Source organism: Stigmatopora argus, chromosome 24, assembly GCF_051989625.1.
Source record: "Stigmatopora argus isolate UIUO_Sarg chromosome 24, RoL_Sarg_1.0, whole genome shotgun sequence".
NCBI lineage: Eukaryota > Metazoa > Chordata > Actinopteri > Syngnathiformes > Syngnathidae > Stigmatopora > Stigmatopora argus.
Window position 1 is genome coordinate 3,811,338 of NC_135410.1, and position 27,277 is coordinate 3,838,614.

The following is a 27,277-nucleotide window of genomic DNA, read 5'->3' on the forward strand; positions in this document are numbered from 1 at the left end:
CAGCTTAGAGGGAACATTGGTCCGGATCCCCGTCCTATAGAGCCACCTATATTCCACGATGGTCAAGCCAGGTATCAGTCCAGCAGCAGCATCCCCCATGGGAGTATAGGCAGAGCCAGCAAAGATCAGTACCACCAAAGTTCAGCAGCATGGTTAGGATTGAACAGACCTACAGGGGCCCACACCCTACCATTCCCTTCTTTAGTCACCGCGGCCCATGTGAGTTTGCAAGCCTACAGATCGCGCTTGGAAACTGTTAGGGTTATTAGTCTTACAGTATCTATCTATTATATATTACACTAGCCGCCTCTACCTACTGAGGACACTACGGTCCTTTGGTGTGCGCAGGACACTGCTGGGGACCTTTTACGACACTGTGGTGGCATCTACAGTGTTTTATGCAGTGGTCTGTTGGGTATGCGGGAGCAGGGAGAGGGACAGGAACAGGCTGAATAAGCTGGTCAGGAGGGACAGCTCTGTTCTGGGCTGTCCTTTGGACTCTGTGGAGGAAGTGGGAGAGCGGAGGATGCTGACCAGGATGATGTCCATCATGGACAGAAACTCCCACCCCCTGCATGAGTCTGTGGAGTCCCTCCGGAGCTCTTTCACCAATAGACTGCGGCACCCTCATTGCAGGAAGGAGCGCTTAAGCAGAACCTTCCTCCCATCAGCTGTCAGGCTCTTTAGCAAAACAAATGGCTGAGTGTAAAGACCTACCTTATGTATACATATACATCTATGTGTCTGTATCTACAGTGGTACCTCGACCTACAATCAGCTCTACCTAGGACATGCTCGAGGTACGATGAAAATTTCGACCGAATAATTCGCCCTAGATACGATCAAAATTTAGAGATGCGACCAAGCCATGACATGAGTGGCTGTTTATCATTGTAGCGAACTGACTTGTTTTACCGCATCTCTTTCGTGTATAACAGATATCTACGAGCACTGAACGATTTATTCAGATGAATTTCTTCTACGCATCGACCAGGAAACGCACAACGCGCATGCGCGGGCAAAAAGAGGGCTTTCTGGGTAATGAAGTATACTCGTGCACACAACACCAATAGGCAATGGCACCCTTTCTTAGAATAAAACTTCATTACCCACAATCAATATGTGGGTAGGCTGTTATTCCTTCCTTAGCCTGATAGCTCCCACGATCGCTCATTCAAGACTACCCCTCGTTGGCAAGTGGTCGTGCGTTATCCTATTGTGAGGACTATAGCTCAGCCTTCAACACTATAATACTGGACATTCTGACTAACAAACTCTCCCACCTTGGACTTTCCTCTTCCATCTGCTGCTGGATAAAGAACTTCTTAACCAACCGACCATAAACTGTTAGACTTGGTCCCCACCTCTCTCCTCCATTACACTGAGCACTGGCTCCCCTCAAGGCTGTATACTAAGTCCTCTTCTGTACTCCCTGTACACATACGACTGTACACCAACCCACCAGTCTAACTACATCATCAAATTTGCCGATGACACCACTGTGGTCGGACTCATATCAGGAGGGGATGAGTCGGCCTACAGAGATGAGGTCAACAAACTGTCTTCGTGGTGCTCGGTGAACAATCTCACACTGAACACCACGAAAACTAAAGAAATAATCCTGGACTTTCGCAAACACAGCACAGATCTGCCCCCACTCCTCATAAATGGAGTATGTGTAGACAGGGTCCAATCCTTTAAATTCCTGGGGGTCCACGTCACGGATAAGCTCTCCTGGTCTACAAACACCACGGCAGTAGTGAAAATGGCCCAGAAACGACTCAATTTCCTCCGGGTAGTCAGAAGGAACAACTTGGACACTAAGCTTCTGGTAACCTTCTATAGAGCCACTGTGGAGAGCATCCTGGCATACTTTATTACAGTGTGGTACGCTGGAAGCACGGCAGCAGACAGAAAGGCCATGCAGAGAGTGATTAACACTGCCCAGAAGATCGTCGGCTGCTCTCTGCCCTCACTGGAAGACATTGCTACCCCTCGTTACCTCAGCAGAGCCAGGAAGATTATCAGGGACCCATACAACCCTGGTCACAACCTGTTCCAGCTGCTGCCCTCTGGCAGACGTTACAGGTCTCACAAAGTACGGACAAATAGGCTATAGACAGTTTTTCCCACATCCATCAGAACTCTAAACTTGCGGTAGCACGACACACAATCCCTTCTGCATGAAAAGACGTTGGGCGGTGATCTGCCTCCTACTGGCTGACTGAAGGTAAGTGAGGAGACAGTGAGTGGTAAGTGATCCACTCAGGGGATGATGTGATGTATCCATCACGGCAGAATGCCAACGATTCTGAAATTATCACTTATTTGGGCCTTTTGCCGGGAAAGCGCACGTTATGGAGAAGCCCTACCAATTTCGTCATACGCAGCTGGGTATAATGACAGTTAGGCTTTCGTCGAGTCAATGATGATGACAAAGCCTATGTCCGATTATTATTATCATTATTATTATTATTAGAAGTGTCTTTGCTCCCTGCGCAACCAGATGCATTTGGTTCCCTCTAAAAGCTGCAGCAGTAAGGCCTTTGGAAGAGTAGACTTAGTTTTGAATTGATTGTAAATAAATTAAGGATCCAAATACAATACTAAAATTATATTTGTTTTTCAATTATATTGGAGGAATAAATAAATAGATTGTATAAAATCAAGAAATATATAAACCATTAGTAAGATTAATAGAATATAATATACGTAAATGGAATAAAATTAATGATGAAATGAAATAGAGACGTGAACTGATAGATATAATATTAAAAACTAGACGCTTCACAGCCGTTCACAGGAATTGTGATAGAGCCACTGTGGAGAGCATCCTGGCATACTGCATCACTGTGCAAATTTGTAAATAAAGTTGCAGAAGTGTTTTTGCTCCCTGCGCAACTGGATGCATTTGGTCCCCGCTAAAAGCTGCAGCAGTAAGGCCTTTGGAAGAGTAGACTTAGTTTTGAATTGATTGTAGATAAATTAAGGATCCAAATACAATACTAAAAATATATTTGTTTTTCAATTATATTGGAGGAATAAAAAAAAGATTGTATCAAATCAAGAAATACATAAACCATTAGTAAGATTAATAGAATATAATATACGTAAATGGAATAAAAGAAATGCGGTCCAGGACCCCACGCTAGCAGACACACTCAGTAACCTGCTAAAAAAACAACTGTGGACGTGTTCAGTACCCCGCAAATGTGTAAATAAAAGCTTTCCTGGTCTACAAACACCACGGCAGTGGTGAAAAAGGCCCAGAAACGACTCCATTTCCTCCGGGTACTCAGGAGGAACAACTTGGACACTAAGCTTCTGGTAACCTTCTATAGAGCCACTGTGGAGAGCATCCTGGCATACTTTATTACAGTGTGGTACCCTGGAAGCACGGCAGCAGACAGAAAGGCAATGCAGAGAGTGATTAACACTGCCCAGAAGATCGTTGGCTGCTCTCTGCCCTCACTGGAAGACATTGCTAGCCCTCGTTACCTCAGCAGAGCCAGGAACATTGTCGGGGACCCATACCACCCTGGTCACAACCTGTTCCAGCTGCTGCCCTCTGGCAGACGCTACAGGTCTCACAAAGTACGGACAAATAGGCTTAAGACAGTTTTTCCCACATCCATCAGGACTCTAAACTTGCGGTAGCACGACACACAATCCCTTCTGCATGAAAAGACGTTGGGCGGTGATCTGCCTCCTACTGGCTGACTGAAGGTAAGTGAGGAGACAGTGATAAGTGGTAAGTGATCCGCTCAGGGGATGATGTGATGTATCCATCACGGCAGAATGCCAACGAGTCTGAAATTATCACTTATTTGGGCCTTTTGCCGGGAACGCGCACGTTATGGAGAAGCCCTACCAATTTCGTCATACGCAGCTGGGTATGATGACAATTAGGCTTTCGTCGAGTCAATGATGATGACAAAGCCTATGTCCGATTATTATTATTATTAGATGTGTTTTTGCTCCCTGCGCAACCGGATGCATTTGGTCCCCTCTAAAAGCTGCAACAGCAAGGCCTTTGGAAGAGTAGACTTAGTTTTGAAATTATTGTAAATAAATTAAGGATCCAAATACAATACTAAAATTATATTTGTTTTTCCAATTATATTGGAGGAATAAATAAATAGATTGTATACAATCAAGAAATACATAAACCATTAGTAAGATTAATATAATATACGTAAATGGAATAAAATAAATGATGAATCTAAATAGAGACGTGAACTGATAGATATAATATTAAAAACTAGACGCTTCACAGCCGTTCACAGGAATTGTCCGTGATGAGTTTATAGATATAATAACAGCACAGTCGTTAGCAGCATGAATGGACATATTTTCCTCCACCCCAGGTTACATACAAATAATTGGCTTTTAAATAGAATAAAGATTACAATATAAATTAAGACCGACAGCAGAAGCAATTAGTGATGTGATTTTTTTGAGAAAGCCTTAGAGAAATCAGTAGTTAGGAGGGGAAAAAAACAACTTACCGAACCCCTGTATTTTTCAAGTGACACTAACTTTCCTCTACTGTTCATAACTTTGAAAGTATACAAATCTTTCTGTTTGTTTTCGACCAGGCTAAATAAAGCTAACAGCGTAGTCATCGTAGAAAAAAACATCTTTGCCCTCGTAGCACCAGTGTCAACAGTTGACACAACTCGAAGAGGTTCCGCCTTGGATATAACATATACGAGTCTAGATTCCTGATGCACGCCATGAGCCAAAATGAACGTGCATCGTCACTTCTTAGCCATTTTATATCGGAGACTTTCGCCTCTTATCCGATCCGGGCCGCGGGAATGTTCTGCCTGACAGTCATCTTGCAGCTCATTCATACTGTATGTAATTAAATGCTTTCATTTTTTCGAGATGCCCGCCTCAAAACTAGATGTTTGTGAGTTGTGCCATCAAGTGTACATACCTGTCAACCTGGGCCAATTCCTCCCCGTATTAATGATTGGAATTCCCCGTATTAAGCAATAGAAAACCGTACAAATGCAACGCGGCACATATTTACTCACATAGGGTGCACGTAAAAGTGTTATGGTCGCGCCGCGTTGTCGTGACGCGACCGTGAATGTATTCGGACCCAAGCGCTATGACTCATAGCTGCTTAAATAACGAAACAGGAAATGATTTAATCATTTCCTGTTTCGTGTGAAAGGGGAATGCGTGTGCGCATATCATGCTTAAAGCATGACAATATTAGCAGTTGACGATGACGTTTTCGTCTGCTACCAGTGACCGAGACGATCCGGATTAGAGCCGAAATGCGTAAAACGAGATCCGTTTTACAAAAAACGTACTTAAAAAAAATCCCGTACAAAAGTTGTTATACGGCGTACACAATTTGAAATGATCAAAAAACGTATATAATACGGGAAAAACGTATAAGTTGACAGGTATGAGTGTAGGCACAACCACACTTCGCTCAATTTCCTATCCCCAATCAAATTTGTTCATTCGCCCCATGCCGTCAAAATAGTGCCTTCAATGACTGGTAAAGCCAGCTGACGATCGCGTTTTCGTGGTCATATGAGCGGACGCTCAAAGTAGTCCGCCCGCTTGTTCCAAGCAAGCGGCAATTCCATTCAAAACAGAAGAGTGGCGAAGCATTGGTGACTTCCGTGTGTTCCTATCGCTTCTAAACCCTCAAAATTACTGATAGGTTTATCCTTAGGTATTTCCAAATTCACAATAAAAGAGGCATCTGAAGTCACATCTTTGTTTAATTCAGAAGTCTAAACATTTTTAGAGTCTCATAACAATTTATCACAGTTCTCAAAACAATTGTAGGTCTGTCGAATCTTCCCAAGAGAGTTCTGATGTGAACCATCCTGAGAAGATGATGGTTCCTAAAATAATCCACAGTTCTTGTTGTGAGCCATCCTGAGAAGCCGATGTTTCCCTAAGCAAACCACCGTTCCCAAGAGCGCTTGTTCTGAAACCATCTTCCGAAGCCGAAACAGTCCACAGTTCCCAAGAGCGCTTGTTGTGAACCCTCTTCATGCCCAAGGCCATTCACAGTCCTCTTGATGCGAACCACAGTCATTACTTTTGCAAGAGATGTATTAAAATGCCCTTTGTATTAATGTCAATCACTCTTCGTTGCAAGCACATATAATATAATAATATTGATACACATCTATAATAATGATAAACCTAACAATTACTCTCAATAATTTAAGAAAAAAAATACATAAAAATATATATTTTTAAACAGCACCACATAGCTCATCTCATTTTCTGAACCGCTTTATCCTCAGCGTTGCAGGGGATGCTGGAGCCTATCCCAGCTGACTTCGGGCCAGAGGCGGGGGACCCCCTGAATCGGTGGCCCTGCACAATCTTGAAAACGTAGGAATTAATAAATTTTCAAACTACTGTGGTACCTCTACTTACAAAAAATTACATATTCAGGTTACGAAAATATTTTATGTGAAAACCATTTGTTCCAAGATACGCAAAACTGTTTAGGTTGAAAAACATCAAACAAAATAGAATATCCCCCAAAACGGTTAGGCGTTCTGTTATGTTTTGTTGGGGTTTTTCCCCTGTGTGACCTGTCCTTGTGATTGCCCACTGAGTTCACCTGTCGTTTCCCCACCCCTGGAGTCTCTCCTGCTCACTGCCTCTCATGCCACCCATGTGTTTTTAATTGTCTCATCAGCCCATGTCTGTCTATTCTGGTCTGATCCAGTGTTCATGCCTGTTTCTACCCTACACTATTCATTCCTGTACACATGTCCAACATTCATGTCTAGTACACACCCCCCCCCTCGTGTTTTCCATGTAAGCTTTGGTTCATTTGTATTAGTTGTTAATTTGTCACGTTCCCCAGTTTTTGTATTTAAGGATTTGTTGTTTTTGTGAAAAAGTCCAAGTTATTAAAGTTACATTAGTGATCCTCACTTCCCCTGTCCGCCTTTTTCCCTGCATTTGGATCCAACCACGATGTCCACTACCCCCATAACAAAAATGTAAACACACTTCGTTTGAAATTGCCCCCCTGGCCTTCTCCAGGTGGGACGTGGCCGGAACACTTCCCGAGGGAGGCGTCCAGGGGGCATCCTGATCAGAAATATGAACCATCGAAAAAAATCAACATATTTCGACATGAGAAGAAATTTGGCCGGCACAACATTTTAAACACATCAGACTGTTCTTTTTATTATGTAGCCTGTTCTTTGACTCCTATTAAGGCGACATTAATTTCCCCATCTGTGGTTCTGTTATTGAAAATATAAGTACAACATTGACCAGTATAAAAGGAACACCATATTCTTCAGAGTTATTCCATTTCGTCAAAAAGCAATGTCAATTTTGTACAGATAAATAATCAATAGTGTTAGTGGCAAGATCTAACAGTTTGAGACTTTTACAAGTGAAGGGAGATAGTATTTAAAGGCCAGTATGTATTAATAAAGTAAAAGGAAACTCCCCGGCCAAACCACTGATGCATACAGGGGAAGCCATACAACATTGAGATAAGAGAACACAAAAGGCCCCTGCTGTAAACCCCCACCCCAAAAGAGAAGGGAAGATTCTTCTTGATCTTATAATAAGAATGTTCATTCGTTCACTCGCTCACTGACTCGCTCAATGACTCGCTCACTGACTCGCTCACTGACTCGCTCACTGACACGCTCACTGACACGCTCACTGACACGCTCACTGACTCGCTGGCTCGCCACTCACCCACTCACCCACTCACCCACTCACCCTTTTACCCTTTCACTCTTTCACTCATTCAGGATGCTGGAGCCTATCACAGACCATCTGTATTTGAACCCAAGACCCCAGAGCTGTGAGGCCAACACAGTAACCGCTCAATCCGCCGGGCCGCTCAGAAGAATGTATCGTATTTCCTCGCATATAAACCGCTTTTGTCGGACAAAAAAAATACGACTGAATCAAGGGTACGGCTTATATGCGCATAAAAACACGACATGCACGAAACGGCCATCTTACCTAGGTCGGGAAGCGGGCTTCTTACCTAGGGCGCTGCCGTTCTAAACCTAGTTAAACGTGCTCTGACTGGCCAGACGCGAGTAGCCTTGATTTTCAAATAAAACAAAATTTCAGTTTGATTTTTTGTCATTTTTTTTCCTGTTAGAAAGTGACAACTATTGGAGTAATATGAACCATTGAAAGAATTGAGATATTTTGACATTAGAAGCAATATGGCTTCCACAACATATTAAACTTCTGGTAAAAAAAATGTCATTTCTGTAATTAGAAAGCATCAGATCTGATCAAGATACTTTTTTCTTTTTTCAAAATGAATAATTTGATATTCTGCATTTACAAAGACAGGCATATTAACTCCCTTATGATATTGACCCTAATAATGTGCTTTTGATTCATACAGTATCTCAGAAATACCAAGTGTGATGATTTTCCTTAATATTTTCCCTTCAAAGTAACACATTTGTACTCCCTATTAAAACCATGAATTCTTATACGTGCGAGCGGCTTATATGCAGGTAAATACGGTACATCTGGAAAAAGTGAAATCCTCCACACCCCGTGGACGACAGGTGTTAGTTACTGAACTGCTGACCAATCTGACAAAGACAACTTTTCGATTTGTTTTCAAATTGTATAATAATGTTTACAAGGCAGAGAGAGTCTGCCATTTACTTAGGCCTCTGCTAAGGCTAAGATAGTAATAGATTCCCCTCTGTGAAGTTCATAAATTGGCTTGGAAACCCTTATTTCATTATTTTTCAAGTCTAATCATTGTGATTAGGGAATGTTTACCTTGTCTGATTAAAATAATTACTGTCATTCTTCACCATTTCGCGGCTTCAACATTTAAAGCTTCATTACATCATGTTTTTTTATATTCAAGTGTCCAAATAAAAAATATTCACAAAAATGTGAAAATTCATGCTGAACCTCATAAGCGGAAGACGGGATGAAAAATGGTAGTATTAGGATGACTGCTTCTTCTTTGGTGCTGAATTGAGCACTCCGCGCTGAAGAAGCGATATTTCACCATAGAAAAAGAATGATGCGCAAAATGATGATGTTTGCCTTTTTCTGTTTTGTTCCAGATGAGTTTCGTATCGCGCAGATCACCTGTGGAGAAAGACTACGCTGAGCCTTTTTCAGCTGTGCCGTCCGAAACATGAAAGCAAAAAAGAAATTCCCAGTTGGGAGGTCGACCCGGCCGGCCCGCAAAGAAGTGGTACACAGGTCCATCGGGGGGTCGTCCCGTCCGGCCCGCAAAGTAGCGGCGAGCAGGTCCATTGGGGGGGTCGTCCCGGCCGGCCCGCAAAGATGCGGCGAGCAGGTCCATCGGGGGGTCGTCCCGGCTGGCCAGCAAAGAAGCGGCGAGTAGGCCATTCAGGTTGTCGTCCAGTAAGGTCCGCTAGGCAGTAGTGGTGCATCTTGCCCTGGACAGTCAATGTAGAGGTTAGCACGAGGTGGGGGAGCGACTCACCTAACCCTGAGGCGATATTGCTGGAAGCATCGTTGCCTACGCCCTCAGCTTCCAGGTCTTTGCCGTCATCGCCGGCCTCCGTTTTTTGCCGTCGTCGTCGGCCTCCAGGTCTCTGCTGTCGTCGTCGGCCTCCAAGTATACGCCGTAGGGGTCTCCGCCCTCGGGCTCCAAGTATACGCCGTCGGGGTCTCCGCCTTCGGGCTCCAAGTATACGCAGTCGTCCACGGCCTCCGCCCTCGGCCTCCAGTATACGCTGTCGTCCGCGGCCTCCGCCCTCGGCCTCCAAGTATACGCCGTCGTCCGCGGCCTCCGCCCTCGGCCTCCAAGTATACGCCGTCGTACTCGGCCTCCAAGTATACGCCGTCGTACTCGGCCTCCAAGTATACGCCGTCGTCCGCGGCCTCCGCCCTCGGCCTCCAAGTATACGCCATCGTCCTGTGCCTCCAAGTATACGCCGTCGTCCGCGGCCTCCGCCCTCGGCCTCCAAATATACACCGTCGTCCTCTGCCTCCAAGTATACGCCGTCGTCCGCGTCCTCCGCCCTCGGCCTCCAAGTATACGCCGTCGTCCGCGGCCTCCGCCCACGGCCTCCAAGTATATGCCGTCGTCCGCGGCCTCCGCCCTCGGCCTCCAAGTATATGCCGTCGTCCGCGGCCTCCGCCCTTGGCCTCCAAGTATACGCCGTCATCCGTGGCCTCCGCCCTCGGCCTCCAAGTATACGCCGTCGGCCGCGGCCTCCGTCCTCGGCCTCCAAGTATACTCCGTCGTCCTCGGCCTCCAAGTATACACCGTCGTCCGAGGCCTCCGCCCTCGGCCTCCAAGTATACGCCGTCGTCCGCGGCCTCCGCCCTCGGCCTCCAAGTATATGCCGTCATCCACGGCCTCCGCCCTCGGCCTCCAAGTATATGCCGTCGTCCGCGGCCTCCGCCCTCGGCCTCCATTATACGCCGTCGTCCGCGGCCTCCGCCCTCGGCCTCCAAGTATACGCCGTCGTCCGCGGCCTCCGCCCTCGGCCTCCAAGTATACGCCGTCGTCCTCGGCCTCCAAGTATACACCGTCGTCCACGGCCTCCGCCCTCGGCCTCCAAGTATACGCCGTCGTCCGCGGCCTCCGCCCTCGGCCTCCAAGTATACGCCGTCGTCCTCGGCATCCAAGTATACGCCGTCGTCCGCGGCCTCCGCCCTCGGCCTCCAAGTATACGCCGTCGTCCGCGGCCTCCGCCCTCGGCCTCCAAGTATACGCCGTCGTCCTGTGCCTCCAAGTATACGCCGTCGTTCGCGGCCTCCGCCCACGGCCTCCAAGTATACGCCGTCGTCCGCGGCCTCCGCCCTCGGCCTCCAAGTATACGCCGTCATCCGCGGCCTCCGCCCTCGGCCTCCAAGTATACGCCGTCGTCCGTGGCCTCCGCCCTCGGCCTCCAAGTATACGCCGTCGTCCTCGGCCTCCAAGTATACGCCGTCGTCCGCGGCCTCCGCCCTCGGCCTCCAAGTATACGCCGTCATCCGCGGCCTCCGCCCTCGGCCTCCAAGTATACGCCGTCGTCCGTGGCCTCCGCCCTCGGCCTCCAAGTATACGCCGTCGTCCTCGGCCTCCAACTATACGCCGTCGTCCTCGGCCTCCAAGTATACGCCGTCGTCCTCGGCCTCCAAGTATACGCCGTCGTCCTCGGCCTCCAAGTATACGCCGTCGTCCGCGGCCTCCGCCCTCGGCCTCCAAGTATACGCCGTCGTCCGCGGCCTCCGCCCTCGGCCTCCAAGTATACGCCGTCGTCCGCGGCCTCCGCCCTCGGCCTCCAAGTATACGCCGTCGTCCGCGGCCTCCGCCCTCGGCCTCCAAGTATACGCCGTCGTCCGCGGCCTCCGCCCTCGGCCTCCAAGTATACGCCGTCGTCCGCGGCCTCCGCCCTCGGCCTCCAAGTATACGCCGTCGTCCGCGGCCTCCGCCCTCGGCCTCCAAGTATACGCCGTCGTCCGCGGCCTCCGCCCTCGGCCTCCAAGTATACGCCGTCGTCCGCGGCCTCCGCCCTCGGCCTCCAAGTATACGCCGTCGTCCGCGGCCTCCGCCCTTGGCCTCCAAGTATACGCCGTCGTCCGCGGCCTGCGCCCTCGGCCTCCAAGCACCGAAAAAGCAGCCTTCCACCGATTTAACCGGAACCTGCGAGGATACAGCTTCCATGGATGACCCCTCAGACCACGATCAGGTGCGTGAAGAAGAGATCGCGGGGCATGTTGTAGATACCGTGGAGGATGTTGTAGGCCAGTATCAGGTCCCCTCGCAGACGCCTAGCCTCAAGGGTCGGCAGATTGAGTCGCTGGCATCTTTCCTCGTAGGACATTAAGCTGAGGCCGCGGACCATCCTCGTTGCAAGCCTCTGGACCCGCTCCAGATGCTGGATGTCCCTGGCGAGGTACGGTGATGCGGCTTGGATCCCATACTCGAGAATGGGCCTCACCAGGGAAACATTCAGCGGAAGGAAGATGTCTGCGGTGATGATGGCAAAGGACCGGAACATCAGGAACAGCACTCCGCGAGCTTTGTTGGCTGCTTGGATGCATTGGGCCGTTGGTTTGAACGTGGCGTCAACAATGATGCCCAGATCTTTGCACCGTTGAGATCGTTCCAGTTCCAGGCGTCCCGGTTCAAAATCAAGAGGTGCATCAGGAGGAGCCCCAATAGCCAAATGACTGCATTTCGTGATGTTGAGCTGCAGGTCCCACAGGTTCGACCATCTCCACACATGATGAAGGCACCTACGCAGGTCCTCGTAGTCACTCCGGGGAGCAACGAGCTTCACATCATCGGCAAAGAGGAGAACCCGCTGGGAGATGTGCTCTGGCAGGTCGTTTACAAACACCACAAACAACAGTGGTCCAAGAACGGAGCCTTGGGGGACACCGCTGGGGGCGTTGTGAGTCTCTGAGAGTATGCCGTTGACTTGTACTTGAAAGGTGCGGCCAGCCAAAAACGCATCACTCCACCTCACGACCGCTGGGTGAATCGCATACACTTCCAACTTGCGGAGTAGCAAGCGATGGTTGACCGAGTCAAACGCCTTGGCGAAGTCCAGGATGACCAGGTCGGCAATTTGTCGATCGTCCATTAATTGAGTGACCCATTCCTCCATCATCAGCAAGTTGGTGAGGCAGGATCTCTTGGACACGAAGCCATGCTGACTATCGGAGATCGCCGCTGCGTTCTGGAGATGGGCCATCATGGACGTTTTGATAATAGATTCGAACCTTTTGCAGATTACTGAAGTGAGGGAGACCGGTCGGTAATTCAACAGGTCTTCTCGGTCTCCTTTCTTGTAGATAGGGCAGATGACGGCCCGTCTCCAGTCTTCGGGGATGTCACCTGATTGCAAGGACAGTGTGAAGAGATATGCGAGGGGAAGTGCTATGGTCGGAGCGAGTGCCTGGAGGACCCTCGGGTGAATACCATCAGGACCATGGCTTTTAGTGGCGTCCAGACACATCAAGGCTCGGTAGACTTCAGGAGGTGTAATGGCAACTGCAGGCATTGGGGGAACATCCCGAGCAAATGGAGGTGCTGGTCGCCCATCATCGGCTTTGTAAATGCCTGCGAACACCCTAGCAAAAAGAGAGCTTTGCCCCTCTGCATCCGTGACACCGATTCCATCAGCATCCTTGAGTTTAACCACTTGATTGTGTAGACGTTTGTTGGCTTGAACATGGGCAAAGAAGCGTTTGGGGTTTGCACGAGATGACTGCGCTAACCTCAGTTCATAATTGCTCCGCTCTTGCCTTTTAGTATTGCTCCGCTCTTGCCTTTCAGTGAACACTGCTCTATTACGTTGCTGCTTGTAGACCTCATATGCTGCTGCCGTGCCTCGTTCCTGGAATTCGCGCCAAGCAACATCTCTGAGAGTCCGTTCCCGCTTCACCTTTTGCGTCGCCCAGGGTTTGTGCTTCTGGTGCCGTGGCATCGACAATGGTACTGAACGCTCAGTCACCGGAGTATGGATTGTTTCAACAATGTCCACAGCTCGCCGACTGAAGTGATCTCCATGAAGGAAGCCCAGTCAACAGCCTCGGAAGCCTCCGCCAGTGCGTGATGATTCAGGGCAGAAAACCTTCTCTTCGGAAGCATCTCACTCTGTAAGGCCGGAATTGTTGCGTGCCAGTTGAACTTGAGCACCACATGGTCAGACATGGAGAGCGGCGGGAGGATGTTGAGAGACGATACCGACGACGGGTAGCACGTGAGTACCAGGTCCAGAAGAGACGGGCGTTGGTTACTGCGGAAGCGCGTCGGAGCTGCAACATGCTGTGTTAAAAAGCAGTTTTCAACTGTGTTGAGGAGTGCCTGATCGAACCGTTCGGCTGATGAGCAGACAACATCGCTCCAGTCTATTGATGGTGCGTTGAAGTCGCCAATAATAAGGCAGTCTTGGTGTGATGAGACCGAGCGAATTGCACTGATTACGTGGTTGTCGTCTTCGGCGGTAGCTTGTGGGGATCGGTAGACTCCCAAGATAGGCAGACAGACTCCACCCACAGTTATATTGCATCGCACAACCTCATACCTGTCAACCTGGGCCAATTCCTCCCCGTATTAATGATTGGAATTCCCCGTATTAAGCAATAGAAAACCGTACAAATGCAAGGCGGCACATATTTACTCACATAGGGTGCACGTAAAAGTGTTATGGTCGCGCCGCGTTGTCGTGACGCGACCGTGAATGTATTCGGACCCAGGCGCTATGACTCATAGCTGCTTAAATAATTTTCGTGTGAAAAGGGAATGCGTGTGCGCATATCATGCTTAAAGCATGACAATATTAGCAGTTGACGATGACGTTTTCGTCTGCTACCAGTGACCGAGACGATCCGGATTAGAGCCGAAATGCGTAAAACGAGATCCGTTTTACAAAAAACGTACTTAAAAAAAATCCCGTACAAAAGTTGTTATACGGCGTACACAATTTGAAATGATCAAAAAACGTATAAAATACGGGAAAAACGTATAAGTTGACAGGTATGCAACCTCAAAGAAGTCGGTCTGTTGAGCAGCGGGAGGGAGAGGACAAAGGGAGGGCTTTAGCTCGCCCTTAGCATAGATGATAACTCCACCACCACGTCTGTCTCGCCTGTCGCACCGGAAGGGGATGTAGCCCACCAGGTTTATCTCAGCATCGTGCACTTCAGAGCTTAGCCAAGTTTCAGTAATGACGATCATATCAGGCTTGAGTCTTGATACAATACTGAAGAGGTCACTGAACTTGGCGATCAAACTGCACGCGTTGGTGTAGATCAGGGGTCACCAAACTACGGCCCGCGGGCCGGATCCGGCCCGCCGGCACATTTGGACCGGCCCTCTGAACAATACCAGAGACGCTATCGGATTTATTTTCCTATTTGGCCTTTTTGGCCTTGAAGACTGGGACGTTTTAATCTTGTGTTTGGTTCATTGCACCCCTGCTGAGCCCACAAATCATCCCAGTGAAGCGGGCCTTCGCATTGCTCCTTTGGTGACACGCGCGGGGAGAGTGTTTGCCTTTGATGCATGCGGGCATTCCACCGTTGCATGCGTGAGCAGAGTGTTAGCGAGACATCTGGACGATCGCAGGTGAGGGCGGAGCCCTGGTACCATCGCTATTGCGATGCTATTCAAGCATATAAAAACTGTGCAACCTGAACCTGTTTGAGAACGGAATAATGGCGAAAAGGTTAGTTAAGAGAAAAATTGATTCAGAATGCAGGGTATTTAACCTGCAGTGGACAAACGATTATTTTTTGTTCAATGCAAAGAAAAGGCTGTTTGTCTCATCTGTCAAGAGACGGTGGCAGTATTCAAAGAATACAATCTTCGCCGGCACTACAAATCCCGTCACAAGGACAAGTACGATAGCGTGCAAGGCCAAATACGAGCAGACAAACTCTCAAAGCTAAAAGTTGGACTATTATCTCAGCAGACTACATTTCTACGCCAAGCTCAGCTGAACCAGGCATCCGTTCGGGCCAGCTTTCGGGTTGCTAAACTGATAGCAAGCAACGGTAAGCCTTTCACTGACGGAGAGTTTTTTAAGAAATGTATGGATGTTGTCGTGGAGGAAGTGTGTCCCGAAAAGAAAGATGCATTTAATGCCGTAAGTCTGTCGGCGAGTACAATCACCAGACGCGTTGAAGAAATCGGGAATAATGTCTATGCCCAGCTGCAGCAGAAGACGAAAGAATTTGACTGTTTTTCATTAGCACTGGATGAAAGCACGGACGTGCAAGACACAGCGCAACTGCTCATTTTTATTCGTGGAGTTAACGCAAACTTTGAGATATGCGAGGATCTGGCAGCCCTCCAAAGTCTCAAAGGGACCACAACGGGAGAGGATATTTTTGACAAAGTGTGCCAAACCATGGAGAAGTTGGACCTGGACTGGTCAAAGCTGGCTAGCATCACGACTGACGGGGCTCCTAGCATGGTGGGCGAAACTCGCGGTTTAATAGGACGCATGAACCGTGAGTTGGAAAAAAGGGGTCTCACCGCCCCGCTACGAGTCCACTGCCTAATTCACCAGCAAGCACTGTGCTGCAAAGTGTTGACGTGGGATTCTGTAATGAAGGTTGTGGTGTCGTGCATAAACTTCATCAGGGCAAAGGGACTTAAACACAGGCAGTTCCAAGAATTCCTGTCTGAACTGGAGTCTACGCACGGAGATGTGCTGTACTACACAGAGGTCCGATGGCTGAGCCGGGGCAGAGTTTTGAGGCGTTTTTACGAGCTTCTACCCGAAATTAACGCATTTCTTCATTTAAAAGACAAAACGGTCCCAGAGCTGATCAACCCAGAATGGAAATGGCACCTCGCATTTTTAACAGACGTGACAGAAATACTTAACCGCCTTAACTTGCAGCTACAAGGCGAAGGGAAACTCATTTGTGACATGTATTCACACATAAAAGCATTTGAGGTGAAATTAGCGCTGCTTTTGGAACAAGTGAAAAAGCGCAACTTTGTCCATCTTCCTGCTACCCAAAACCTGTCGACAGAGAACCCAGCGGTCCCGTTCCCAGCTGAAAAGTGCGTGGAAGCACTGGAAATGCTGAAGGTGGAGTTTGGTGTGCGATTCACTGAACTACATGTTCATGCAAAAGAAATCCGTCTTTTTCAGAACCCCTTTGTTGCCGACATTGATGAAGCCCAGCCTTCATATCAGTTTGAGTTGGCTGAGTTACAGAACTGTGATGTTCTGAAAGACGCATTCAAGCTCAACAGTCTCATTGACTTCTATGCCTCCCTCCCAAACGACACATATCCAAACATCAAAAAACATGCAATGAAAATGTCCTCAGTTTTTGGCAGCACGTATATCTGCGAGAAAACCTTTTCTCGCATGAAACTGCTGAAAACTCCGATGAGATCAAGATTGACAGATGAACATTTGCATCAGTGCTTGAGACTGGCTGTAACTAGAATGGAACCTGATATTCAACTTCTCACCAGCCAGATGCAGGCCCACAGTTCACACTGATGAACAGACATAGGTAAGCTCACTTTTCTGATTTGAATGAGTCATTCTGAGCATAAACAAATATAATCATAATAAAATCTACTGGGATAAAATCCATCTTTACAACCATACTGGTAGTGAAATGTATTGTGCTGTGTAGGTGCGGTTTCACTTAGTTCAGTTTCTCAACCTGCTTCCTTTGTGGTTTTCACAGGGAAGTTGATGAGAGAGCTGCAAACAGCGGTGTCTACAAGCCTATTGGAACAAAAGGATTATAAGGAAGAAACACAAGAACTTTAGGAGACTGCTCATATGTGTCAGAGAGATTCTGCTCTGACAACTGAGCTGAACTTTTATCTGTTAAGATTGTGCATGGCATAACAGAAAGTTAATGTTCCATGGCTTTTTTTCTATGAAGAACCCAGAGAGAGTTATTTAGTTCTTATTTATTTCATAAATAGTGTTATTTATTTCCTGTTTTTTATGTGAAGAACTCAGAGAGGGTTATTTAGTTATTATTTATTTCATTAATAGTGTTATTATTTGTTTTCTGACTTTTTTCTGTAAAGAACCTGGAAAGGGTTATTTGGTTATGTGTGGCTTTCTGGAAAACAATAAAAAAAAATTAAGCTCCCCTACGATCGTCACACTTTTTCTGTTACAAACTGACACCGGCCCCCCATCGGAGAAGTGAAAAGTTATGTGGCCCTCACAGGAAAAAGTTTGGGGACCCCTGGTGTAGATGATGACTAGGGGTGGGCCACCGCAATCCCTTGTTCCCTCACCGTCACCCAGTTGTTCTGAGTCTCTGTGGTCCCCTTCAGTGGCGGGTGTATGTAGCTTGTCAGGGCTAGTTGGCCGTTGCGGATGCACAGACCTCTTTCGCCCTTCTGACGTCTCGCTGCCAGCTCCGCTACAAGGTTGCGCCAACGAATCCTCTCTCTCAAAGAGTACTCCTTCCGAAAATCCAGTTCGAGATCAGGCCATTGGATTTTCTTGGCGCTTGTTAAGAAGGTCTCGACTTCAGATGGAGTGCCAAGAGTCATCTTTAATGGACGGGGGCGCGCGTCAGCAGAGGATGGTGGCTCGCGTCCAAGCCTCACCGATCTTCCGAGTGAGAGAGATGCCCCGGGTGCCAGTGTCGCCAGGATCGACTTGATACAAAATATGGCAAACTCGCGATCTTTCATCGCGCTGCCAACAGCTGGGAGTTCGGGCGACTCGGGAACACCATAGATTATCACACTCCTCTCGCGTTCCGACACAGCCTCTTTACTGGATCTCGCGAAAGCAATTGGATTTGCAGGGGCTTGAGTTTTAGGCTCATAACTTTGCCTACCGATGACGTCACTGCCATCTGCGGTGTCTAAGCAGGCTGACACGTAGTCATCGTCATGATCGGGCGCCTCGTCAGCGCTAAACTTCGCGGCTGAAGATTGCTCCGGAGCCAGTTTGGTCTTTTTTGCCTTCCTCTTCTTTATTGGCATATGGCAATTTGCTGTCTGTTCCGCATACGTGCAGGCGGCAACAGGTAGACTCTGCGGCGTGGCTGTGCATACAGAGCTCGCCTTTGATATCTCATCCAGCTTGATTTGTGTTGGGGTAATCATTATTATAAATGTGTTTGCAATGAATATAGAGCCTTATAATATACATGCTTACTATATTAATCAATATATTTGCTCATCCTAAATGTGTAACTATATTAAACAATATATATATGTGTTTGATCGCCTTTATGTTAGAGTTGAATTAATATGTGAAGCAAACGCTTGCGCCAAGGTCGCTCTCCAGGACAGCGAGAGATACAAGTTCGAAAGGACATAAAACAATCCACTGAGTTCTTGCTCCGAGGACTGATTACTGGAAGATACGCGTCGACCCCTTCCCCAGATGCGAGTTCAACAGGGAAGATCGGTGAAGGACGCTTAAATTGTTGTTGGCTCAACGGATGGCTATCAATCAACTTGTATATTGTTTTAATTTGTGACGCCAGGTTGACGCTTGGTTTGCTTGATTATGGAATTGTTTTGTTTCTTGCTTACGCAAATGGAATCGATAACCTTGTAATTGTTTTGATTTGAAGCCTTAAATAGGCAGGACATAATGCCGCTCTTTAGAATAATCTTGGGTGGGGCGAGCTGCCGGATGTATTCTCTCTTGCAAGAATTAAATGGGATGTGACTACAGATGCCTTTTTTATTGAAAGCTGAATTGGGAAAACCTAAGGATAAACGTACAATTGGATAAACCTAACATTTGGTCCTTCGAGCCTGTGGTCAAGATACCGGAGCAGAATCCAGGTCGCTTCCGTTTGATATCTGGAAAGACCGTGCACGGCGCTTAAATACCCTTTTCCGGGCTGGATTACTCGACGAGGCGACTTGGGTTCTCGACGGTTGACGACTAACACTCTGAAAGAGACATCTGGTGTCATATCTGGTAAGTCCACGTGAATGTCTGCGTTTGTTGAAGGGGCATTGCACGTGAGGTCCATTTTTTAAATGTGACTCGCGTCCAGGGGACTGCGACACGCGTCCAGGGGACTGCGTTACAAACCCTGGGTATACTAGTCGCTGCCAGGTAACGAGACAGAGCATGAGTCTATAAAACTTGGGGCAGTTCGGGGTGTCCTGTGCTGTGGTCCGGAAAGGTACAAATATAACTCTGACAGTATATCAAGCTAGGGTATACATTTGTGTTACGTGTTGCATGTGTTACGTGTTGCGTGTGTTACGTATGTCCTTCCGCGGAAAAGAAATTTGCTAACTGATAACTGAGTGCACGCGAGCTCCATCCAAAGATGGGCAGCTCAAATATCAAAGAATGGGGCTAACTGATAACTGAGTGCACGCGAGCTCCCTTCAATATGGGCAGCTCAAATATCAAAGAATGGGGATTTTGAAATTTGTTGAAAATCAAAGCGCTACAAGGGTTAAACACCTAAATTTATGGATAAACAAATATGGGTTGCTGGCCAGCTTAAATATGCATGAAATATTAAAACCTGCGGGATAAAATACGCACTAAGCATAGAAGTAATCTATATATAATATGTGAAGGGAGACACAAGCGACACGGCTTGTTCCACAGATACTAATTATTGTTTTTGATGACGAGGCGGGGAAAGGCAAAACGTGCTGTTTTGTAAATGATAGCGGTCCTCGGCTGGTTGATAGGAGCGAGGCGATGGGCTGTTTTATTCTAAAAACAAGACAGGCCTGCTCAAAATGATTTGAATGAGGATGTTTGAGCTAAATTTTAAACCAGAGATCACATTCTTTGTGAATGAATTCAATTGGAATTTTTTGTATGATGCTGAAAGTTGTAAAACGGCAATTAAAATGGTTATTTCCAAGTGCTAGGCATGCTTTGTTAATAGTAACTAAATGTACTGGAATGAAATGGCTTATTGTGGCTTATCCTGATTTCGTTCCCGTCTGCTAGCGGGAATATTTTGGTTAACAGAAATACAAAACAGCAAATTAAATGTTTAGCGGGGTTGCCAAAACTGCGTTTTTTTGTCATACTCTAAACTTGCCAAATAATGTGTTGATTGGGGGGAAGCGCTCTGTTTTGGTGCGGCTGATTGGATGGTGTTGGACATTATAATACAGTATGCGCGCGGACCGCACAAGCGACTAAAATTTTTGGGGGACCCCTTCCGTGGAGAATATTACAATTATTGGCCTTGAGGGCGCTGAAGCAAACTTGAGGGCAGAAATGGGTTTTGCTATGATATAGTTGTGCTTGCAGCATATTGTGCGTTGTAATTATACACAGGAGGTGAAACATTGTGCGCAGAAAGAAAAAGAGGTCGCTTAGGAATGTCAACATTGATAAGCTGCTTCTGAAGCGAGCGTGAAGGTCACAGTCAGCGGCTAAGGGCGCGCTTCCGTTTAAACATTTCAGAACAAACCGCGATTATCTTCGCATTTATTTTTGGGATTTAATAAGAAATGGTTTTCGAGGTGATAGAAAATCTGTTTGGCAAAGATTGATTTGGTAAAAGCTTTGGAATTGGGAATAATACTATTATTATTATTTTATTTTCTTTTTTGTGAAGTTCAAAGGGCTCTTAATTGAAGAGAGCTAGTTTTGGAGGATAAAACGATATTATTACTGTTTTTAAATGGTTGGCTGGTTAAAGAAAAATGAATGGATTTTTTACAATATTATGGCATATTGGTTACAATTTGTGGGTCCTTTATTAAGCATTGAAAATTGTAATTAGGAAATGCCTAGTAAAAGGTTGATTTCTCTAATTTAATTATTGTAGATTTTCCTTGTGGTAACGGAGAGCTATAAAAAATAGCTCTTATCTTAAGTAAACATAGTATGGGGTGATTTACAAATTATTTTTTAGGTATTAAGAGTTATTTGGTTGTTAAAGAGATCAGACATGAATTTAACAATGCAGAAATGGCATGAGAAATTTCGTGGCATTCGTCCAAATTATTAGGTAAATTGAACCTGGCTGGGGTAGATAAGATAATTGGTTAAGGATAGGCATAGTTTCCCTAGAAGAAACATGGAGCGTCTTTAGGTGCACAAAAGACTTTCCTTGTTTGACCTGAAGGGGGCGTATGCTTTGGTATAGGGCATATTGATGACTATTGGGGCGTTATTACTGTCTATTGCTTTAGGGGCATACAAATTAAGAATTTAGCCAAAACTTACTGCATTGCAATTATGGGGTTAATACACCTGAATGTTACGGTGATAACGATTGGCAATAACAAGCTTAGATATAGGGGAATATCTACAAAAAAAATAAATAAAATAAAATAAAATAAAATCTAAATTCAGGTGGGGCCTTTCATGGTGTGAAACAAGTGATGAAATAATGTTCTATGTTTTAAAAATAACATCTCCAAATTATAAAATATCAACCTTGGAGAAATGCTTTAAGTAGATGGGTTGACTAGAATGGGCAAAATTCGATAACATTGAAAGGGGGGTAACTTAATGCAGAACAATGAGATATGTGGCATGTGGATCTAATACATTAATTATCTAGTTTCTTCAGGCATCAATTTTGCGGTTCGAGGATCTACTAATGCGGAGTGGATCCAGACCTTCCGGAGTGTGGAGTATTCCTGGTGTCCTCAAGAATTCGTAGGTTTTCTCTGGGTACTCCAGTTGTACTCCAACAAACCAAAATTGTGGATGATTGGGGGAGCACTCAAAGCAAATTCCTTGATTATGAGTGCGAGCGTGGATGAGTGTCTGTCTTTTGTGTTTCAATTGGCTAGCCACCAAGATATATCAATATTCTAATATCAAGGTGGAATATTTCTGAAATCGCTGATAAGCCTTTCAAGGACGGTGGTGGCAGAGTAGGACAGAAACAAAAAGAAAAGAATTTCGCCAAATGAAATTTTTTGATATCTGCAATGCGAAATTTTGGGAACCTGGGGGACTAAACAAAAACAAAAGACTTATCTAGGAGGGCTACCATTTTGAGTCAGGGTAAATTTCATGCCTCAAAAAAGGGGGAGGTTATATATATTCAATCTATATGCAGATATATGGCCAAAACACGGGCGATTCCCCCTTATGTCAAGCTACAAAAACTACATATCCATTTCAAAGGATACACATGGATTTTATAGAATATGTGTGGTACATAACAGTCCTAAAACAGATTGGGGAAACCTTGTTGCAGAAACTGGTCTAGATTGGCAAGCTTGGATGACACACCCGTGTGCAAAAAAACCATCAGGCCTTCGATAAAATTAAACCATACGGTGGGGGCATTACAAATCATTATTCAGACTGACAAATTAACTTGTGGATCCTTGTCTGACGTTTTTCCTAAGTCCATGGGCGGGTGGAGAAGACTCTTTTTACAAAAAAATCTACAATTGTGTCTCAACAACAATGTCTATGGAGACGGTGGGAAAGTCGTCAGAGATGGAAACACCCGGATCCGCCATAGTAAAATTAAAATCTGAAATGACCAGAGAATTCATTTCTGCAACGGGGAGTTCCCAAACGGGAGGCGGTAAAAAAAAAAAAATTGGTTATTGTTGATGGAAAATGCAGCTATTACTATAAATCAAACCTGCATAACATGTATGGGGCCCCGCTCTCTCTTACGAGTAGTGCCCACGCAAATTACTCCTGATTGTGTAACGGAGATAATGACAAATGAAAATGTAAGCTTTTAAATCATTTTACCTGCTTAAAACCTTACAGGGCATGGTCTGAAGCTGGAGGCGATAAATGAGACGTGGTGTGCCCACGTCCTAAAACCGACTACACCCTGGTACCACGTTCTGACCTATGGTGGTGGTGGGGTCAAAACAAATTATACGACTCCTGCCAAAATGACAGCAGGACTTTGTGCCTTGGTCTCACTGCTATTACCAGTGTCTGTTTTTCCATCTACAGTAGAGGAGATACAATTGGCTGCACAGAAATCCGGTATGATGGCGGGCCCCTCGCGACGGCGTCGATCGGCATGGAGAGAGGGTGCGTACCAGATGAGTATAAGTTGGCTAATCAGATCGCAGCAGGTTGGGAGTATATTTTTTTCTTTTAATTACTCCAAACAAATGTTGATTGGATAAATTACCTGCATTACAATGTCAAAAAACTTGGAAACTATACTGAACAGGGATTTGTGGCGATAAAGGAACAATTGGCAGCCACCAGTCTTATGGCGTTCCAGGATCGCATAGCAGATGATATGCTGCTTGCGGAGCAAGGGGGCGTGTGTGCAATGTTTGGAGATCAATGTTGCACCTTCATACCGAACAACACGTCACCCGGTGGGTCCCTCACCCAGGCCATTAGTGGCCTGCAGACCCTCAACCGCAATATGAAGGAGCATTCTGGAGTCAGAGAATCCGCCCTTGAAAGCTGGTGGCATAAGTCTTTTTGGGAGGTATAAGGATTTGGCCAAATCTGTTGCATTTTTCCGTAGCCCTTTTTGCTACGATTTTGACATTATGCGGGTGTTGTATTATTCCCTGCTTAAGATCTTTGATAAGCCGACTTATAACCACTGCGATTGCCCCTACAAACTCTAAATTGCATGATGAGACGTGCTGAGAGCAGCAGTGAATTTCAAGAGCATGGTAGTGCCGAGGATGAAAAATATGGCGAAAATGATTTTGTTTTCTGCTTTCAGACCTGCCGAACGAGTAGGGCCTAAGCGGGTAAAATTAAAACAGCCAACGGAGATATCCCTCTCTTCTTGGATTTGCCATAAAATAAAAAACGAACATATAATAAAAAAGGGGGGAATGTTGGGTTAATTCTGGGATGTTACTATATGTTCATTTAGAATTAATGGAATAAAGCTGAAAGGAAGTTTTATTAAGGGGATCATGTGCAAATTTATAATATAGGGGGGAATGTTGGGGTAATCATTATTATAAATGTGTTTGCAATGAATATAGAGCCTTATAATATACATGCTTACTATATTAATCAATATATTTGCTCATCCTAAATGTGTAACTATATTAAACAATATATATATGTGTTTGATCGCCTTTATGTTAGAGTTGAATTAATATGTGAAGCAAACGCTTGCGCCAAGGTCGCTCTCCAGGACAGCGAGAGATACAAGTTCGAAAGGACATAAAACAATCCACTGAGTTCTTGCTCCGAGGACTGATTACTGGAAGATACGCGTCGACCCCTTCCCCAGATGCGAGTTCAACAGGGAAGATCGGTGAAGGACGCTTAAATTGTTGTTGGCTCAACGGATGGCTATCAATCAACTTGTATATTGTTTTAATTTGTGACGCCAGGTTGACGCTTGGTTTGCTTGATTATGGAATTGTTTTGTTTCTTGCTTACGCAAATGGAATCGATAACCTTGTAATTGTTTTGATTTGAAGCCTTAAATAGGCAGGACATAATGCCGCTCTTTAGAATAATCTTGGGTGGGGCGAGCTGCCGGATGTATTCTCTCTTGCAAGAATTAAATGGGATGTGACTACAGATGCCTTTTTTATTGAAAGCTGAATTGGGAAAACCTAAGGATAAACGTACAATTGGATGAACCTAACAATTTGCATCTCTGAGAAAGCTTGCTGCAGCTGGTCATACTTTTTCTGGAGATCTACAAAGCGATCATCACAGAGACTGCACTTACATGAGCAGGTAGGTGCGGCAGATGAACTTGGAGGTCTGTTATTTTTAGATCTTGTAGTCGCGGGCATGGGGAAGTTGAAAGGTCCGTTTCGTAGGAGCGGGAAAAAATCTTCTGCTAACAAGCTAATGCTAACAAGCTCATGCACGCACAATCAACCCTAAAGTTGATTGTTGAAGTTGTGATCTAAAGCTCAGTATTCCATAAGCTCCGCGATGGCATGGCAGCAATAGTAGTCCAACTCACTAGCTTTCACGGGCTGATTTGATGAAGTGTCGACAAAGAGCTCAAGTGACAGCTCCAGAGCTCAAGAGGGGCTTCCAAGTATGCGCCGTCGTCCACGGCCTCCAAGTATAATCCGGCCTCCAAGTATACGCTGTCTTCCACGGCCTCCAAGTATACACCGTGAGAGTCGCCGTCCACGGCCTCCAGGTTTACGCCGTGAGAGTCGCGGTCCACGGCCTCCAGGTTTACGCCATGAGAGTCGCCGTCCACGGCCTCCAGCTTTACGACGTTAGAGTCGCCGTCCACGGCCTCTCCGTCTACACTGTCGGGGTCTCCATCCATGGCTTCTAAGTTTACTCGGTCGTCCTGGCCACCGCCAAACGGATGACCGTCCACGGCCTCCAGGTTCTCGTCGCCGTCTTGGCCCCCACCAGAAGGATGGCCGCCCAGGGCCTCCAGGTTCTCGCCGCCATCTTGGCCCCCGCCAGAAGGATGGCCGCCCACAGTCTTCAGGTTCTCGCCGCCAACTTTCGCCCAGGAGAATCGCCGTCGCTGAGGCCCCCGCCAAGAGGACTGCCGTCACTAGGCACACGAGAGTGGGCGCGAGGGTGAGGGGCGCCGGAGTCGGCGCAAGGGTGCGGGGCGCCAGTGTCGGCGCGAGGGTGCGGGCCGCCGGTGTCGACGCGAGGGTGCGGGCCGCCAGTGTCGGCGCGCTGGAGCGAGGTGTCGGTGCGCTAGAGCGAGGTGTTGCGTGGGCATGCAATCATGATTAGTTGGAGTGGGTAGCTGCAAGCGACGGTCCTCCTCCTTTCACGCCTGCAAAATTTCCCACATTGTCATATCGGGTCTCAAAGGGCTGAAGTTATTTTGCCCAACTTCAAAGTGGTAACCGTCATCCAACCCAGTTTCGGATAGGCAGCCGTCATCCTGCCCTGTACCAAAATGTCCGCCCTCCCCATGCTCTGTCTCAAAATGGCTGTAGTAGTCGCGCTTTGACACATGATGTCCGTCGTTGTCCAGCTCCATCTTGAACAGGCAGCCGTCATCCTGCCCTGTCTCAAAATGGCCATCGTAATGCCACATTTCAAAACGGCCGACGTCATCGAGCCCTGCTCGGCCGTCAGGGCTCTCTTCTTACCGCCTCCTCCTCTCCTGCCGCCGCTGCCGCATACGTTGCCGGCTCCGGGCAGACGGCGTGGCCTGGCCTGGCTGGACCACCGGTCCCTCCAGCCTCCCGGTGTCCCCGTCAGCAGGGAGTAATACGATTCTTCAGCCTTCAATGGCCGACAGTCTGTGTCGTGGGGGCGGCCCATGGGGGCTCGGCTTCGTTGCGTCTGCCGAGTGGAATAGGTGGGAGAGAGGAAGGCCCCTTCATCCTCGGAGTTGGAGCCCAGAAGGCTAACGAGCTCCGGGCCATCCGCGTAATTAAACAAATCTGAGTTCGAGTGCCATTCAAAATAAACGTGTTTCTTCGCAGAGGGAGGCGGAGGCAGCGAAGAATGTCCCATAGGGGGATAATGAGGGAGATGCGCGGGCGGGAAGGCAGGCGGAGAGTTGACGGCAGGCGACAAATCAAAAAGATAACTTGGGGCTCGGATTACTAGGTTCGGAGATATCTGGTGTATCACTGGGTTCGTTGATTGGTGGGAGTATTCTGTCATGTTTAGATGTCGGCCATGGCAAAGTTGAACCCAGGATACAGGAAAACAGGAAGGCCTCCCAGGGCTAATCAAATTAACACAAAACAGCTGGCTATGAGGGGAGGTGAAAACACGCAAACACATACACACACACCTCCAGCAGAATGTGACATTCATGAGTATAAGAGATGCATAATTAGTACATTTTCTAATATGTTAGATCCTGAAGTCAAAAAAGGTTCACCTTAGAGAAAATTAGGTGATACTATTTTAGTCAAAATTTCCGAAGTTCTAAGCATTCTGCAAACCTCTGAAGTGACTTACATAAAATAAAATAAAAAGTCAAATTAATGACAGTGTTGTCA

At 46.8% G+C, this 27,277-nt stretch overlaps 1 protein-coding gene and 1 pseudogene across 8 annotated transcripts in view; one reads left to right on the forward strand and one right to left on the reverse strand.

Annotated features, from left to right (window-relative positions):
- Positions 1 to 26,926, reverse strand: part of gpx7 (glutathione peroxidase 7) — a 69,810-nt gene extending 42,884 nt beyond the window's left edge. For 3 of the 7 annotated variants that reach the window (XM_077594655.1, XM_077594656.1, XM_077594654.1), the window contains exon 1: positions 5,043 to 10,548. In XM_077594655.1, coding sequence (XP_077450781.1) covers positions 9,135 to 10,157 — 1,023 coding nt within the window. In that variant the 5' untranslated portion in view covers positions 10,158 to 10,548 and the 3' untranslated portion in view covers positions 5,043 to 9,134. Of the gene's footprint in view, positions 1 to 4,508; positions 4,916 to 4,942; positions 10,549 to 25,050 lie in introns of those variants that run through there. The other 4 variants (XM_077594653.1, XM_077594652.1, XM_077594658.1 and 1 more) reach the window with 3 other exon arrangements.
- LOC144069351 (general transcription factor II-I repeat domain-containing protein 2 pseudogene) lies at positions 11,566 to 17,575 on the forward strand (annotated as a pseudogene). The gene is made up of 2 exons (XR_013298454.1): positions 11,566 to 16,971; positions 17,152 to 17,575. The product of XR_013298454.1 is annotated as a general transcription factor II-I repeat domain-containing protein 2 pseudogene (transcript).
- Positions 26,927 to 27,277: the final 351 nt, after the last annotated feature.